Raw genomic sequence first — 16,482 nt, forward strand, 5'->3', positions numbered from 1 at the left:
CTTCCTGCTTCTCTTGCACAATCGTAACCAGGTTGCATTACACGGGCAATGTGTTTAAGGTCATGTGGCTCTCTACCATGAAACCCACTGGGGACCTACGCCTAGTTACTGCCCCCCAGTCTAAGATATCTCACGGGCCTGTTGAGCTCCCTGGAAGAAATATGGGATATAAATTTTAAAAACACACACACAAAAGTACTGAGGTTATTGGTCTGCTGATACACAAGCATCTTTGTCTTCTTCCAGTGATGGTAGAACCGTTGCCATCAAGAAAATAATGAACAAGACATTTACCCTCACCAAGTCCATACGCAGAGAGGTCAAGCAAGTAAGGTAAATTAAAAATATCGATTCTGGAAGCATTTTCAGTTCACATGCCTGCAAGTAAAACTGGAATGTGTGCCATTTGAGTTTAAGTTAACTGTTCTCTTGTTTCAAAAATGGAACTGAGCAACATGTTTCATTTATTGAGTGTCTGATCATAATGTTGGTATGTTTGCCTTCTGTAGCAATCTGTATATACTAATGCAGCTCTTCCTAGGTGTCCCCTGTTGTCTCAAAGCCCCTCCCTTGCCCCATTGTGCTTTATTTAGCCTATCATGGGTTAACATGTTGTCCAAACACAGGGCTCATCCACACAAGCAGGGTATTCCACTATGAAAGCGGTATGTAAAAGGTAGGAGCCACACTATGGCTTTATAGCTGTATTGAAGTGCACTGCAGGATCTACACTACTGCTTTATAGTTGTACTGAAGTGCACTGACAACTGTTGGGGCCCATGACACATCTACAGCAAGCAGGATATAACACTATGAAAGCAATATGAAAGCAGTATATGGTCTGTGTCAATGGCCCCCAACAGTTGTCAGTGCACTTCAACACCGCTATAAAGCAGTAGTGTGGCTCCTGCCTTTTATATACCGCTTTCATAGTGGAATATCCTACTTGGGGTAGATGAGCCCACAATCATTCTGTCTTGTCCCAACTCACTTTGTGTCTTCTAGGTCCTTTCCTCTCACTTGATAACATCACTCTATTGCTCACAACTGATCTGTTGACTCTTCTAATGATGAAAGACCCCAGCCTTCCCCAACCTGCTGCCTCCCAGATGTGTTGGACTATACCTCCCATTGTCCCCAGCCATCATGGCCATGTAGTCCAACACTTCTGAAAGGCACCAGGATAGGGAAGGCTGTATTAGATCTATGCCAAATTACAGCAGCTTTGTGGAGCTTGGACCCTTCTCCCTTGCCCTAAAGAATAACTTTGAGAGTCTCCTGCCCTGGCAATGAATGCTCAGTGCCTGGTGGGATCCCAATGTCCACCCTCAAGGAAATGTTGCAGAGAAAACGTGTTGCTGGGAAAATATTATACAGTTTGGGCACAATCTGATTGCATGTTTGGATAGAGATGTCAGGATCTTATTTCTTTCCTCCCCACCCCCATCCAGAGAACTAGACCACCCCAACCTCTGCAAATTCATTGGAGGCTGTACTGAAGTGCCAAATATTGCCATAATAACAGAATACTGCCCAAAGGGAAGTTTGAATGATGTGCTGCTCAATGAAGACATCCCTTTAAACTGGGGCTTCAGGTAAGAGAAAGGTGACAGAAGTAGAAGTTAATATGAGCCCTTTCCTCATGGCTACTATAAGCTACGTGGGTCATCTGAAGAAAAGAGGCATAGGGCCTAACTAGATGTTAAAATAAGCATGTATTTGCCATTGAAAATGGTAGATACATTTCTACTTCCATCTGCTGTAAAAGTTCAGTTAGGGAAAACTCACGTTTCCCCCCACCTAGGTAAATGTGTGATGGTGGCAAAAATGCATCATATCATGCATTTCTGTTATAGGAAAAGTAAGGAGAACTTGACATGTAGTTGCCATTTTCAGTGGCAAATGTGTAGTTATCATAATCTCAGTTTCTAGTTTAAAGTCCAGCACAGTTTGGGATAAAGTATTTTAAGAACTGCCTGTTTCCATTCGAATCTCTGATGAGTTGTCAAGAGCAGAATAGCAGGCACCAGAGACAGGGCCTTTTCAATGGTGGCCCCACAGTTTTGGAACATCTTCCTGCAGGAAACATGCATGACCTACTCATTAAGGAGATTACAAACTGGGCTTTTTTTTTTTTGCCTAGACCTTTATTCAATCCTGTTGGCTTTAGGTTCTTGGGTAGTGATATTGTTTTGTAAAAAAACAGTAGTGTTAATAAAAGAAAACAAATAGTTAGGTGGGTCTTAGGGCTCATCTATACCTACCAGCTATCCAGGCTGGGGCAGGGATGGATCCTGGGCTTTCCGGCCTCCGAGATCATCTCTTCTTCCCGTGCAGACGCCAGTGTGATGTCCCGGAAGTCAGGAGGGACGCTCTGGCACTGCGTGTGTTTTTTTAAAAGCAGGAACTGGTCACACAACTGCGTGGGAGCAATCCTGCGCAAAATGTAAGTAAAAAACAAAACAACCCCCCACCAAAAAAAATTTGGCACCAAAAAGTGCCAGCAGCCATTCTGGGGATGGTGAAACTGCTACGCCCCCCCCCCCCCATGGGCATGGAGCCCCCCTCCCTGTGCAGCTTTGTGCCCATTTGCAAAGTCTCACTACTCGTCGGGAGGAGGGAGACCTGTGAGCCTGTGCCAGACCGCCCATGGTCCTCGGGGTTGTCCTGGGACTGTGGGAAATACCACGATAAGTGCCACCCATTTTATCCCGGGGAAAGTGGGAGGTCATCCCTGGTTGACCCTGGGATCAGCTGTGGATCATTTGGACATAGAGGAACAACTTTGAGCTGACCCCAGGATAAATGGATGGTGTAGACAAACCCTTGCTGGTAGGATATTCGTCATATCATTCTCTTCATATAATATAAAAATACAATGGAAAAACATATGGCAAAAAGCAGTCATTATATTAGTTGAAAACAAAACAAAAACTCCATTGACTTTCAAACAGATGAGAAGTTCTATATCATCATTTTGCCAGATGGCATTTTTGAATGTAGGATTTTAATTACCATGAAACATCATTAGGTAGATAAGCTGGTAGTGTGATGCAAGCCCTGAAATTTCTTTTTAAGGGTAAGTGAAAGATCAGTCTACTTTGTGATCAAATACAGGTCAGATTTTTTGATGATAAGTTCATGGGGAAGGACTTGCGAGTGTATTTTCTTTTAATAACTGTGGTACATTACTTCGTAATGTAGGGCTCCAACTAGACATTACAGGATGCACGCCTTTTTCTCCTTGTATGTCAGCAGTAATGTCTAGTGAAAGAAAATGCATGATATGTTTTTCTAGTCTTTACCATAGTCTATTCTGGAACAATTCTAAATCAATCCAGGTTTTACTCAGTCTCTCTCTCTCTCTCTCTCTCCAAGCTGATTAGGCACCCATAAAGATTCTTGCAAGCCTCTCACTCTGTTTTCACCCAAATAATTTTAGTAACACCATGTTTTACCCTGAACACTTTATCTAGCTTTTCTGAGATCCCTAATAAGCCCCATAATGCTGAGCACAGTGACATCATGCCATCCATCTCTTTTCACTAGAGTTGTAACCCTATCGTACCACTGAGTAACTTTAATTGAACTCAATGGGGCTTACTTCTCATTAGAAATGTACAGGTAACCACATATCCACTGTAACAGCTAGTTTGAGCTGTAGGTGGTTTCTCAAGAAGACATGATAGGAATTAGTCTCCGTTCAAGAACCAGCCCTCTTTATCGGTATGCAAGAAAGTAAACTCAATGCATTGCATTCTTAAAGGAATTCAAACTAGGTTGGCTTCACTGTCATGTCTAAATACATTCATAACCGTATTCATTTGCACAAGTGCTGGCTCTAGGTTTTTGAGGGACCTTGGGCAAGGCACCCTCATTATTTATTTATTTATTTATTTTTGCATTTATATCCCACCTTTTCCTCCCTCCAGCGAACCCAAGGTGGTGTGCATAATCCTCTTCTTCTCCATTTTATCGTAACAACAACCCTGTGAGGTAGGTTGGGCTGAGAGTCTGTGACTGGCCTAAAGTCACCCAGTGGGTTTCCTTGGCTGAGTGGCGGATAGAACCCGGATCTCCTGACTCCCAGTCCAACACTTTAGCCACTACACCACACTGGCCCCCTCTCTCAGTGTGTCAACCTTCTCACCGCCTTTGCCACAACTGAGATTGCTCCTCATCCTCTTTCTCATCATTGCTGCCATTTGTTTGCTCAAAAGGCGGAGAGAGAGTGAGTGAAGGAATGGCATTTACTGCTCCTCCATTTCAACTACCCCTGTTGTCTGGGCCAAAGCAAGAGGCAGGTGAACAAGCAGGTTGCAATGGTGAAGAGGAGAAGCAACAACTCCAAGGGGCTCTGGTCAGTGTGGCCCTGCTAGGGTGTGAGTCTAGCACCATGCTTAACCTTGGTGCTGATTTGGACCCATAGTCTGGGAAAGAATCCAGAGACCTGAAGAATGGCAGGATTTGAATCCAGTTCATCATAAACTGCCTCAGCAATGGAGACAGAAGCACATCATCCTCTTGCTTGTAAATGATTTGCTCTCTGGTAGTATTTATTTATTTATTTATTTATTTACAATATTTATATACCGCTCCCCATTCAAAATTTTGGAGCAGTGTACAAGATAAATGAAAAACATAATAAAACACCTTAAAATAGATTTAAAAGAAGCAAAATGAAAAGTGAACCGTGAACCGTGAACTGTGGCTGGTCATTAAGGAAAGTCTTCCTGGAACAATGACATTTTCAGGAGGCACCGAAAGGAACACAAAGCTGGAACCTGCCTGACCCAATGGGGTGCAAAATACCACCAAAAGGGGAAGGCACGTTTTGTGGAAGAACAAAATTACAGAATGATCACATGCATTTTGGCTCAGCACTATCAGTTGAGAAAGGGGTACTATAAAGTGTGAGTGAAAGCATGGCCAGTTTGTTCCATTCAAATGTTTAGAGCTTTATTCTAGGCCTGAAGTCCAGCATGGTATATTAACATTTACCGTTCAACCCTCCTTGCTGCTACAGGCTTTCTTTTGCCACTGACATTGCCCAAGGGATGGCCTATCTTCACCAGCATAGGATTTATCATGGACGGTTGAAGTCCAGGAACTGTGTCATTGATGACCGCTGGGTTTGTAAGATTTCAGGTAAGGAGAAAAGAAGATGAAGCAGCTTGTTCTAATGCCATGGAAGCAACAAGATATTGTCTTATGTGATTACCGTATATTGTCAATGTCCTCATTGTGATAATTGCCATCATCAACACCTCTCTTACAAACAACAAAGCTATGCAGCATTACATTGTAAATATCAGATGGCACAACTAAGCTCTATTAGCAACAAAGAGCAATTGGCAATACTTCTTTCAGGTGCTACCCAAGAGGGTTTTTTTTATGCACTTAATGTTTACTGTCTAATATTGGAGGTTCTTTTTGTTATTACCAACAGCTGTTTTGTGAACACTGACAAAAAAACAATTAACTAAATGTGTGCCAGATCAAACTCGAGGTGAATTGCGGGAAGAGACTAGTAGCTTCTTTATTTGTAGGTCATACTTAGCATTTGTATAGCTCTTCAGTAATCCTTATACCATCACTATAGGACAGATAAGCATTATTATTCCTGTATTGCAGACATGGGAATTGAGCCTGAGAGATTGTGTTGTCTGAACCCAGTCAGTAGCTTGGTTATGGCTACCTCGTAATATGTTGGAGTCACCAAAAAACCAAGATAAAAGGGGCATAAAATGTCCATATATTTTTTTTCTATGGAGGTTCCATTTTCATTTGAAAACAGCCCTCCTTTTTCCTACTCACTTCAACATCATCATACAGCCAGTCAGTTTTGGCTGAGAGCAAATGAAGATAGTTCAGCTAGTTCATGTTAGCTGTCAGCTGCTGATGCTTGGATATCAAAAACAATCAAATTCTGGTCCCTACTAAACAGCAGCTGTCAGATACTATTAAGTGTTGGCTCCTAGTGCAATGCTGATGCTGAATTTTTCTTAAAGAAGTGATGAATATTCTCACGTCCAGGGAATTTGCTCACATTTTCACATCCAAAATTTGCTGAGGAGAATTTTGTGGGGAATTCATTTCAGTTCTAAACTGAAACGACCCATTTCCCAACTGAGGTTGTATTGTTTTATGTCTCGAATGGCTCTAGGTTCAACAAAATGCTAAACATCGAGGGGAAATTTCTAATCCTTTTGTTCCTTTATTTCATTTTGTGGTAGACTATGGCTTACAGTCCTACAGAAAAGAAGATTCTTTGATGGATTCCAACAATCCTCATCAGCACTTTGCACAAATATATGTGGCTCCTGAGGCTCACTCCATACTAAACTTCGAGCCAACTCCAGTTGCAGATGTGTACAGGTGATGATGATGATGATAATAAATTGATCTTCTTCTCCGCTGGTTGCTTTTACATTACTGGGATTACTGCTTGTTTTGCAAATAAGTAGTAGCTACAGTGCCTTTTTACAGAATGCCCTTTTGAGTATACACCTGTGATATCCTATATATATATGAAACTAAGAGGTTCTCAAGTTAAATACATCATGGTGAAAACCAATTCCTTGACTGTCAATTCAACTTGCAGGTGAGGAATGGAATGACTGAATGCTGTATGTGTATAGAACACCCCTGCATATAATCCAGCCCTTCTTCTTGACATGCCAGTTTTCTACATGTAGGATTTTAATGTGTGGAGGAAGAATCATCCAATTCCTCCACACCCATACAGAAGCATTACTTTTCTTTTTGCCACCACTGCATCTGCACAAGGCAGAGCATTTCCAAGTGGTTTGAGGCCTTTTCCATCTCAGCCCAACAGATGAAAGTAGCCTGCTGCTTGTACCTGCTTTAACTCGGAGGGCCCTGGTTCCACATTTTAGTTTATGGGTGTGTCCAAAGCTCTGACTCATCCTATTTTATGGGATAAATTTCAGCTGCTGCAGCCTTAGGATGTGAACAAGGTACTTGGAGAAAGATTTCCTCAACCTTTTCCTGTCATGGCTTATAACATCTAGCACATGGATGTAGAATCTTGGCCTGTACAGGTTCTGCATGTGGCCTACAGAGCCTCCTTGCTACCTCTTCCATTAACCAATTTATGCTATTTCACTGACAATGACTTGTCTCCAATTTGCAGCTATGCTATAATTTTGTTAGAAATAGCAACAAGAAGTGACCCGACACTGGTAAGTCTGATGATCATTTTTCCTTAAATAATGTTGAGTGTGCTCCCATTGAAGCCCATGGCAAAATTCTGCTGTGCCTTTGGATACATTTACACAACCAATGGACTTCTGGTAGTGGCTTTCTTTTTAAGGGCCTATCCAGTGGAATTTTAGTATGCTTTTAGGATGATTTTAGGATTTCTTTTCAACAGTGTATACTATGTTTTTAATCAGTATTTTATGCTTGCTGTTGTTCCCTGCCTCGATCCAATCGGAGAGGTGGGTAAGAAATAAATTATTACTATTGTTATTATTATTAATCTGTGGAGGCTCTCTGCTGAGGGACTAAGCAGTCTGTGTGATTCATTCAATATCAGCAGAAGCCACCATTGTAGTAGTGAAAAACAGGCTGAAGAGAAAGTTGGCTTTCAGAAAGCAGGCTGAGCCTCTTTGTGCACATATGCAGCATGAGTTGAGGAATCTATTCTATTGTCCACTCTAGGGTGGCCACTTATGAATTGCCCAAAAAGTGAACACATATTTCCACACAATCTGCACATGCTAATGGATGGATGCAAATTTAGAAATAATTATTATAATTTAAATAAAAATGCAGTACTTCTCACCGTAATGTGAAAGACTGTGACCAAGTGACCTATTCAGCCTGTTGTCCAGGTGCTACCTGCTGATGGGCAACAGTTCTGATGACTCTGTCTGTATCTTTAAACTGGAATTGGAGCCAGGGCAGCCCTTCAAACAGAGGACACCTTCAATCAGAGGATGGTCCTTTGGCAGCCCTTCAAACTGAGCAATGTCCTTTGTAAAAGGGGACCCGGGCCACCCTAATCCACTCCAGGTGGAGCAATATTGCTTCTCTGCCCAAACTTTGCAGGGTGTTGAATCTCTTGGTGCTGCTCATCAAAGTTATCAAAATTCCAGACAGCTAAAATTTGGCGTGTAATCACTGAAGGGGAAGGGGGAAATAAAATCTGAGTATAGTGCATAAAAAGGTTGAAATATGCAGTGTTAGAGGGCCCAGTACTTCAGAGCCTGTAGAGTATTTGTTTATACCTGTGGCTGCAATAAAAAAATCTATGGCAGAGCCAAGTGCTGGTGTTGCGTTCCCCGGACTCAGAGGCAAAGGAGGTTCTCTCTATTAACTGAACTCTTGCTATGCCATTGCCAGAGCCTTCCAGGGAAGAGGATGATTCCTCAGATGCAGAGGACACTTCTTCATTAGAGCCTCCACCACTCCCACCCTGTAGGAGTCAGTGGCTACAAATCAGGCAGTCTCTCCATAATAAACAAACTACTTCTCTGAGGGTGGTGGGGTGGTGCTAACTGCAGATCTTGAGCTGCTGGTCTTTATAAGGCATCAGAAAGCCTTTGACTGTCATGGCTCACTTTGAGACAGATCTACACCAAGCAGGATATGACACCGTGAAAACGGTTTGAAAACTGTATAAGGAGTGTACCCTGGGCCCCAACAGTTGTCACTACTGTTATAACCCTTTTTAAAGCGGCAGTGTAGATACTGCCCAAGTCTCAGCTAACTCGGAGCTGGCCAAGGTCCTGAAAGACCCTGCCTGTCAGCACACCAAACCTGACTTGACCTGATGCTGACACTATTGCTGATAAAACTGGTGCACTGTGAATATCCCAAAGCATTCAATATCAGCTTGAAATATGGTTTCCAGAGCATGGTTTCTGTTGCATGTGATTCTCCCAATTATATATAATGCCATTCTCTTGTTTTCCAGAAGGATGATACAAATTCAGAAGAATATTCTTTGTGCCCTCCTTTGGCAGAATTAATATCAGAAAAATCTGAGAATGCCTGTCCATGCCCTACAGAATATATAGAGGTAAATCCAACATTAGCATAATCCCTCTGTCTTCTTTATGAGTGCATTACCTTTGGAAAATAAAGGCTGAAGGTACATCATCAGTATTGGGGTTGCCAGTTGCTCAGGAAAATCCAAAAAAATCAAAACCTGTTTTGTACTGCTCTTTGTCCTTAATCAAATGTTCCATGAGCATATTCTCATGCTAATATCTGCAGGTCAGGCTTCTGTTAAAGACACAACAGTATACAGGGACCAGTAAAAAAGTTTTTAAAAGCCAGCAACCCTAAATTAGTGCTGCTGCACATTGCCTTTGAAGAAGGTGAAAGTTTTCTTTTCTGTTAAAAACGCAAGCAAAATGAACGTATGTTTGCAATTCCTCATCCCAGACACTACCGAACAGCATGTGGCTTTAATATACTTTAAAAAATAGTTTTTTTTCTGACAAAAGGAAATTTCAGCTTGTCGCACAAAAACAGAAGGCAGTAAATGATGCTTTTAATATGCAGCCACTGGAAGTTTATGACTTCCTGTGGTTATAAACTGTCAAATCCATAATCATATTTAATAATTGCGATGCTTTTGCATTTGAAAGGTAGCTGTCAGTAAGCCGAAACATATGTCTGGTGAGAGATTCTGTCTTTTTAGAAGAAGAAGTCAAACATTAGCTTGTCATCCAGGATTGATCCTAATTAATTTGCGAGCCTGGAGAAAATAGACTTAGGGCAGCCAAGACCACGACCATTTCCTCATTGTTGTTTAGACTTCTCTAGAAGTAACTACTCTGAATTTTCAGCTGTATTGTATCTGCATATTTTCCCTGCAGAGCTAATAGCAGCTTCCGGGAATGCAGGGAGGGGTGTAATTCAGATCAGTGTGGTTAGTGGCTAAAGTGTTGGACTGGGAGTCGGGAGATCCGGGTTCTAGTCCCCCCTTGGCCATGGAAACCCACTGGGTGACTTTGGGCCAGTCATAGACTCTCAGCCCAATCTACCTCACAGGGTTGCTGTTGTGAGGATAAAATGGAGAGGAGGAGGATTATGTACGCCGCCTTGGGTTCCTTGGAGGAAAAATGTGGGCTATAAATGTAATAAATAAATAATAAATCAGGAAAATTGAGTGAGCAGGTAGGTTTAAACATAATCTCCCCTAGCTTGACTTTCTCATTCATCAAAGCACCCATGTAGGCCTGCTAATTAGTAAAGAAAAAAACCCTGTAGGGGATTTTTATCACAGGTCACCCGTTTGAGCCCTAATACGTGTCAGAAATGCTTGTCATATGCTTTGCCATATTAAGAAATTGTCCTTGGTGACACCAAATGAATTGAACTGTGAATGTTTGTATGTGGGTATTTCTTGATAAAAAATAACAGTACGTCAATTTAATGACAGATTAATTGGTTGCCAGTCTGTGCTAAAGTAAATCATCACTTATTTTAAAGTTGAAGTAAGATCGACAGATGTGACAGGGTCGAGCGGGTGTGAAGAACTGAGGTCCTGAGGGCCAAATATGGCCCGCTTATGCTCTCAATCTGCCCCTCTGGAATTATTATTATTATTATTATTATTATTATTATTATTATTATTTATATAGCACCATCAATGTACAAAACAGTAAATAGCAAGGCCCTGCCGCATAGGCTTACATTCTAATAAAATCATAATAAAACAATAAGGAGGGGAAGAGAATGCACCAAACAGGCACAGGGTAGAAGGCCATGGTTTCTTCTATTGCCACAGATTGTTTGGGGGGTTTCCCACCTTTTGTGCAGTTTTCGCCTCATTCCGTAAAGGGTTACCAGCACAAAGAGCTGGTAATTTTGTTATATTTGTTATATTTGTTATTTTGGTATATTTGACCTCACACCTTTTGGCCTCTGGCTCCACCTACCACTGGAATGTAGCCACCATGAGTTTTCCAAAGTGGAATTCAGCGCCCAGGCTGAAAGACATTCAACACCCCTGGGCTAAATCAACCCTAATTATGTAGCAAAAAAAACCCCAACCCTTGCAGATAGGGCTGTTGTCTTTTTCCTATTATACCTTGGCTCATTTAGACAGTAGCGATAAAATGCAAGCTGGTCTGTATTTGCATTAACTGTGCAATTTGTATTGTTTTCCAAAACTGAAGTTTTGAAAGAATTCAGGGAAATTCTCCAACTTATAGAGAAGAACAGGAAAAGGTGATCTGTTGGTATAATGCCAGAGAACTATAGGCAGATAGAAGAAACGCCTGTACAAGGCACTGGCAGCTTGATCCTGTGTGTGCGTATTTCAGAAACAAGTCCCATTGCATTCAGTGGGACTTGCTCCTGTGCAAGTATGCAAAAGATTCCATCCTGAAACTTTATGTCAACATATAGGGTGAATCTCTCATTACCCAGCACACCAATGCTCCACCCCACATGAGTCAGGAGGACTCTAAAGGCTTTTGGGGGTGCAAGTGGCTGCACGGCAAATCACAAAATGATTTCAGACTGCATAGATCACATCCCCGAGCTAGTAAAATCTGTGTTGTTCAAGTGGATCCACGTTAAAACCACACCCTACTCTGGAATGTTACCTTGAACTGGAATAGGCAAATTTCCTGTCCTGTGCTCTTTCTCCTTTTTCAGCTGATCAGGAGGTGTAGAAAAAGCAATCCAGTGCAAAGGCTTACTTTTGAGCAAGTCAAGAAGTTGTTGCAGAAGATGAACCCAAACAAAGTTAGCCCAGTTGACATGATGATGACTTTGGTAAGGATTAGAATGGCTTTATACCAGAAAAAGCAGGGTCCACTCCAGGTTGGATAAGGGACACTGGTCACATTCCCTGTGGTGGCCCCTCCGTGTACATCGGCCCTGCCTGCTTTACTTATTTATGATAGTTATATGCTTCCCTATAACAAAAGGTTATGAGGGCAGCTCATGCCACAGAACAGGTTAAACTCCAGGTTAAAAACAACAACAATAAACGGCACACTCAAGATTGAAAATAACTAAAATCTAAAATGCCTGAAAGAAGAGAAATATCTTCACCTGGCAGCAAAAAGATAACAGGGTAGGCACCAGGTGAGCCTCCTGGGGAAGGACTTCCATAAGCCTGATGCCACAACTGGGTGGGGCTTTCTCTGATAGACACCCACATAATTTCATTCAGTGAAGGCAGGGCATCCGAAGACGACCAACGGGTACTAGCAATAATGGAGTGTGGAAAACAGCAATAGCAGGAACTGAATGACAACTGAACAGAGCAAGCCATGTTTTTATTTCTCTTTCCTCTGCACCCCCCAACTCTCAATGCTCCCAAAATTTCAATGTTACATAAGGATTCAAATAAAAGACAGTTTAATCATTCAGTTGTTCAATGCAGCTGCCCAGAGTCTCTCAATTGAGAGTGGGTTGGGGCTACGCTGAGCAACTGAACTGTCCATTTAGGAACCATCCTCCCATGTCCCCAGTATAGCAACACTTCTCTCTCTCTCTCTCTCTTTCTCTCTCTGCCTGCCTGCCTGCCTGCCTGCCTGCCTGCCTGCCTGCCATGCCTCTCAGTGCCTACTGAGCAGCAAGGCTAAAACATCCTTTGAGACCTCCATCAGCCCAGTGCATTCCATTGCAGCCACCCAATTCACTGAAGCCACCTAGTTCTCTCTTTGCCACTAGATGGCAAGGGAAACATTTCTAAAGAGGCCCACCTAGCCTAGCAATTTGGCAAGTGTCAGTGCTGGCGGGCCCTGTACGCCCTGGGTCCCAGCATTTGCCCAAGGATTCCACATGCTGACTCTGGGCTTGCAGCCTAGTTCTGCCATTGTTACTTCAAAATTTCCTCCAGTAAGCACATAAAGGATGAAGAAAAGATGCCCATTTTAAAATGGGAAGCAGACATGTGCCAGATAGCTGTGGCCAACCACAGCTCCCCAGTGAGCATCTGCCACATGTGTTCCAATGTGCTGGCAGCCAAAAAAAAAAAAAGTGGCAACTTTCCTTTAAAACAAGGAATGTAGGAAGCAGAATTGCATTCTTGGAAGGTTCCCAGGAGTGCCATTTGCTTCCCAACAAGGCACATGCTCCCTGCTGTCCACTGCAGCAGCAGCAGCATTTCAGTGTCGGGCAGGAGTGTGGAGATTGGCCTCCATATCTGCGGACATTGCCCTCTCCTGCGCTAGAGAAATGCTTTCAGAAATCTTTTGAAGTCTGATTTTGTGATACCTCTGAGTGCCTCTGTTTTATTGCAGATGGCTTGTGGGCATTGCTATTCAAAACCTTTCCACAATTAAATATCAGTTGAGGGAATTTGAGGAAATTACAGGGTTAAAAATAAATTGGTCTAAATCAGAGATGATGTTGTTTAACTATACCAAGAAGGAAGAAAAGGATTGGGAATTTAAGGGAATGGAATTGAAAGTTAAGAATGAGATTAAATATTTGGGAATTAAAATTACAAAAAATTTAGAGAATCTTGAAAAGGAAAATTTAACGAGGTTAAAGAAAGAGGTATTAGAGAAATTGGAGAAATATAAAAGATTAAATTTATCTTGGTTCGGAAGAATAGCCTTAATAAAAATGAAGATATTAGCTAAAATTAATTTTGTATTTAGAATGTTACCTATAAAAATATCAGAAACTGAGATAAAAAGTTGGCAAAATATTATTAATAAATATTGTAATGGAGAAAAGAGAGCGAGAGTGAATAAAAATAATTGGTACCTAAGCCAAAAAAAGGGGGGAATGGGTCTCCCAAACATAAAATTATACTACGTAGCAAATAGATTAAGACATGTTGTAGAAGCAATTATGGGAGTAGGAGATTTATATTGGATGGAAGAAAAAACCATAAATAAGGTAGAGATGAATTTGGAGAATGTTTTTTTTAAAGACGGAGGAAGAAAGTGGGTTGGAAGTATAGATAATCCACTCCTGAAGACTCAATGGGAAATTTGGAGTAAATTTAAAGGGAAGCTGCTTCCGAGCAACTCTCCCTTAGCACCGATAATAATGTTAAAGAATTTCCCAGAGGATCTAAAGGGTAGATTATGTAAAATATTAAAAGAGAAAAATAAAATAAAATTAAAGGATTGGGTAAGAGATATTAAAACAAGAGAGGATATGGAAAATTTGTTAAAGGAGAAGAAGCTATCTTGGCTAGAATATGGTCAATTAGAGCAATGGAATAAAAAGTGGATTAAAGATAATAGAATGTGCAGAAAGATGACGAGGTTTGAAGAATTAGTAGTAAGTAAGGAGGAAGGGAAAGGAGGGAGTATAGTTTCAAAAGGATTAATGAGTGAAATATATAAAATATTGTTAGAGAAGGAGTTTAGAGAGAATACAGAGAAAATGGTTTGGGAATCAGATTTGAAGATACAAATAGGGCGACAGAGCTGGGAGGGACTATGGAAACAAAGAGTGTTGAGAAGTTTATCAGTAAGAATAAAGGAGAATTATTTTAAAATTCTATGGAGGTGGTACCTAACCCCGGTTAGATTGAATAAGATAAGTGATCAACATTCAGCAAATTGTTGGAGAGGTTGTGGGGAAAAGGGAACGTATTTACATATGTGGTGGCAATGCAAATATGTACAAAGATTATGGAAGATGGTGTTCTCAGAAATTGAAGAAATAGTGGGAATGAAAATAGAACAAACACCAAAAATAGCATTGCTGTCACTATTTGAAGATATAAAGTGTGGAAAAGGAACTATAGAGCTGATATCGAATTTGTTGGTTGCAGCACGACTGATGGTAGCTAGGAACTGGAAGATCCAAGGGGAATACTCTATTGAGGAATGGTATAAAGAAGTCTGGGACATAGCCATTAATGATAAACTGACATGTAATATTAAGTGGAGAAAAGGCGTAACTAAAATAAATGAGTTCGAAGGAATTTGGAAACAGTTCCTAGTGTTTGTGTTTACTAAGGGAAGTGGGAAACCACCAGCAGAAGAAACGATTAGATTTTGGACTCAAGAATGATCCCGAGGTGGGGGGTGCACTTTTATGTTAAGAACGAAGATGTTGTAGTATGATAAGGTATATGTAATAGTTTTTGATATTTGTACTCAACAATCATTCAATATGTATGCAGCAGATACTTGATGTTTTTTTTTTCTTATTGTGTTTTGTTTCAGTTATATTTTGGTAATGTTTATCTATGTTTATATAGTGTTGAAAATGAATAAAAATTTAATAAAAAAACAAAACAAAAAAAAAAACCTTTCCACAGGCCCTTATGCAGATGCCTGATGGTAATGTGAGTCTGAGCCTGGTGAGTGCAGAGGTGGTGATATCTCCCACAGAACATCCTCAGAGGTTGCTCATGTTGAATCCATATCTTTGTTCACCTAGATGGAGAAATACAGCAAACACTTGGAAGTGCTGGTAGCAGAAAGGACGCAGGACTTAACACATGAAAAGCAGAAGACAGACCGCTTGTTGTACAGTAAGGGGTGATATCAATGGGTATACAGCAGATTTTAAGCGATTGCTACATGCTAAAGACATATTACAGTCTATATTAGTGGTTCTTAAATGTTTTTGTATCGAGGGCCTCCAGTCGTTCCATTTTGTGTGTTCTTTGAAGATCACCATATTTCCTCCCCATAAACTACTACTTGAGGGATGATACTCGAAAGATTTCCAAATCCAAACTCAACATGAATGCAATAACACCCTCCTGCTCATGTTCCCTAGCAAGTGGTATAAAGAGAAAAAGCTACCTCTGATAGTTGAGACAATACATATCCATCCTGACTAGTAACCACTGATAACCTTGTCATCCATTTTCTAAAAACATACGTATGTACAAGAAAGAACAGCACAGTTCTTTGAAATTTCCACATCAGCTACTTGCATTGCTTAATATTGGCCCGTCCAGCCAAGTTTAAAATGTTATACTGAAAAATAATTTGGTTCTTCAGCATGTATGGGAAACATCAAAGAAAATTCTGGAGCTTCAACATGCTTTCTCCATTATTTTTAGAATGGTCCCCGGGACCACAGTTTAGGAGCCAGTAGTTATTTTCAATGAATCCCAGCAGATGAGAATGAAGTATACTATAAAAGTACTAAAAGGTTCTGAATAAAATAAAATTAAAAAGATTAAACAATATTCTGGATGATGGAAAAGAACAGGGGGAAGAATGAAGAATGGATGTGAATGTCTGACTAGGGACTTCACATTTTGGAATCTTAAAAATTTTGGTCTTTGGACAGAGCTATGGGTCAGCTGGGAGCTTGGATAGGTATTTGCCTAATATTGCAGATTTCGTACCAGTAAAATAATACTAACACAGAGGAACTAGTTCAAAGACCCTGATGTAAATCTCTGTTTAGATGTTTTGCAGTGTTTTGCATGCTGTTTTGATGTCAGTGGAGATGTTTTATGCATGTTAAGACATGCATTGCGCAAGTATCATTTTCCCATTGTGAGAGTACTTTAGGTTCTTTAATTCAACAGGGTTTACTTGTCATTTTATT

At 40.9% G+C, this 16,482-nt stretch overlaps 1 protein-coding gene across 1 annotated transcript in view; it reads left to right on the plus strand.

The window, feature by feature from the left end:
- The window catches only part of LOC134400400 (atrial natriuretic peptide receptor 2-like), a 45,334-nt gene that overhangs the window by 19,381 nt on the left and 9,471 nt on the right, over window positions 1-16,482 (plus strand). Inside the window, exons 8-15 of the mRNA XM_063128731.1 lie at window positions 247-333; window positions 1,452-1,595; window positions 5,027-5,148; window positions 6,237-6,378; window positions 7,157-7,205; window positions 8,948-9,049; window positions 11,644-11,763; window positions 15,352-15,445. Coding sequence (XP_062984801.1) covers window positions 247-333; window positions 1,452-1,595; window positions 5,027-5,148; window positions 6,237-6,378; window positions 7,157-7,205; window positions 8,948-9,049; window positions 11,644-11,763; window positions 15,352-15,445 — 860 coding nt within the window. The remainder of the gene's footprint in view (window positions 1-246; window positions 334-1,451; window positions 1,596-5,026; window positions 5,149-6,236; window positions 6,379-7,156; window positions 7,206-8,947; window positions 9,050-11,643; window positions 11,764-15,351; window positions 15,446-16,482) is intronic.

Source organism: Elgaria multicarinata, chromosome 6 (genome assembly GCF_023053635.1).
Source record: "Elgaria multicarinata webbii isolate HBS135686 ecotype San Diego chromosome 6, rElgMul1.1.pri, whole genome shotgun sequence".
NCBI classification, from domain to species: domain Eukaryota; kingdom Metazoa; phylum Chordata; class Lepidosauria; order Squamata; family Anguidae; genus Elgaria; species Elgaria multicarinata.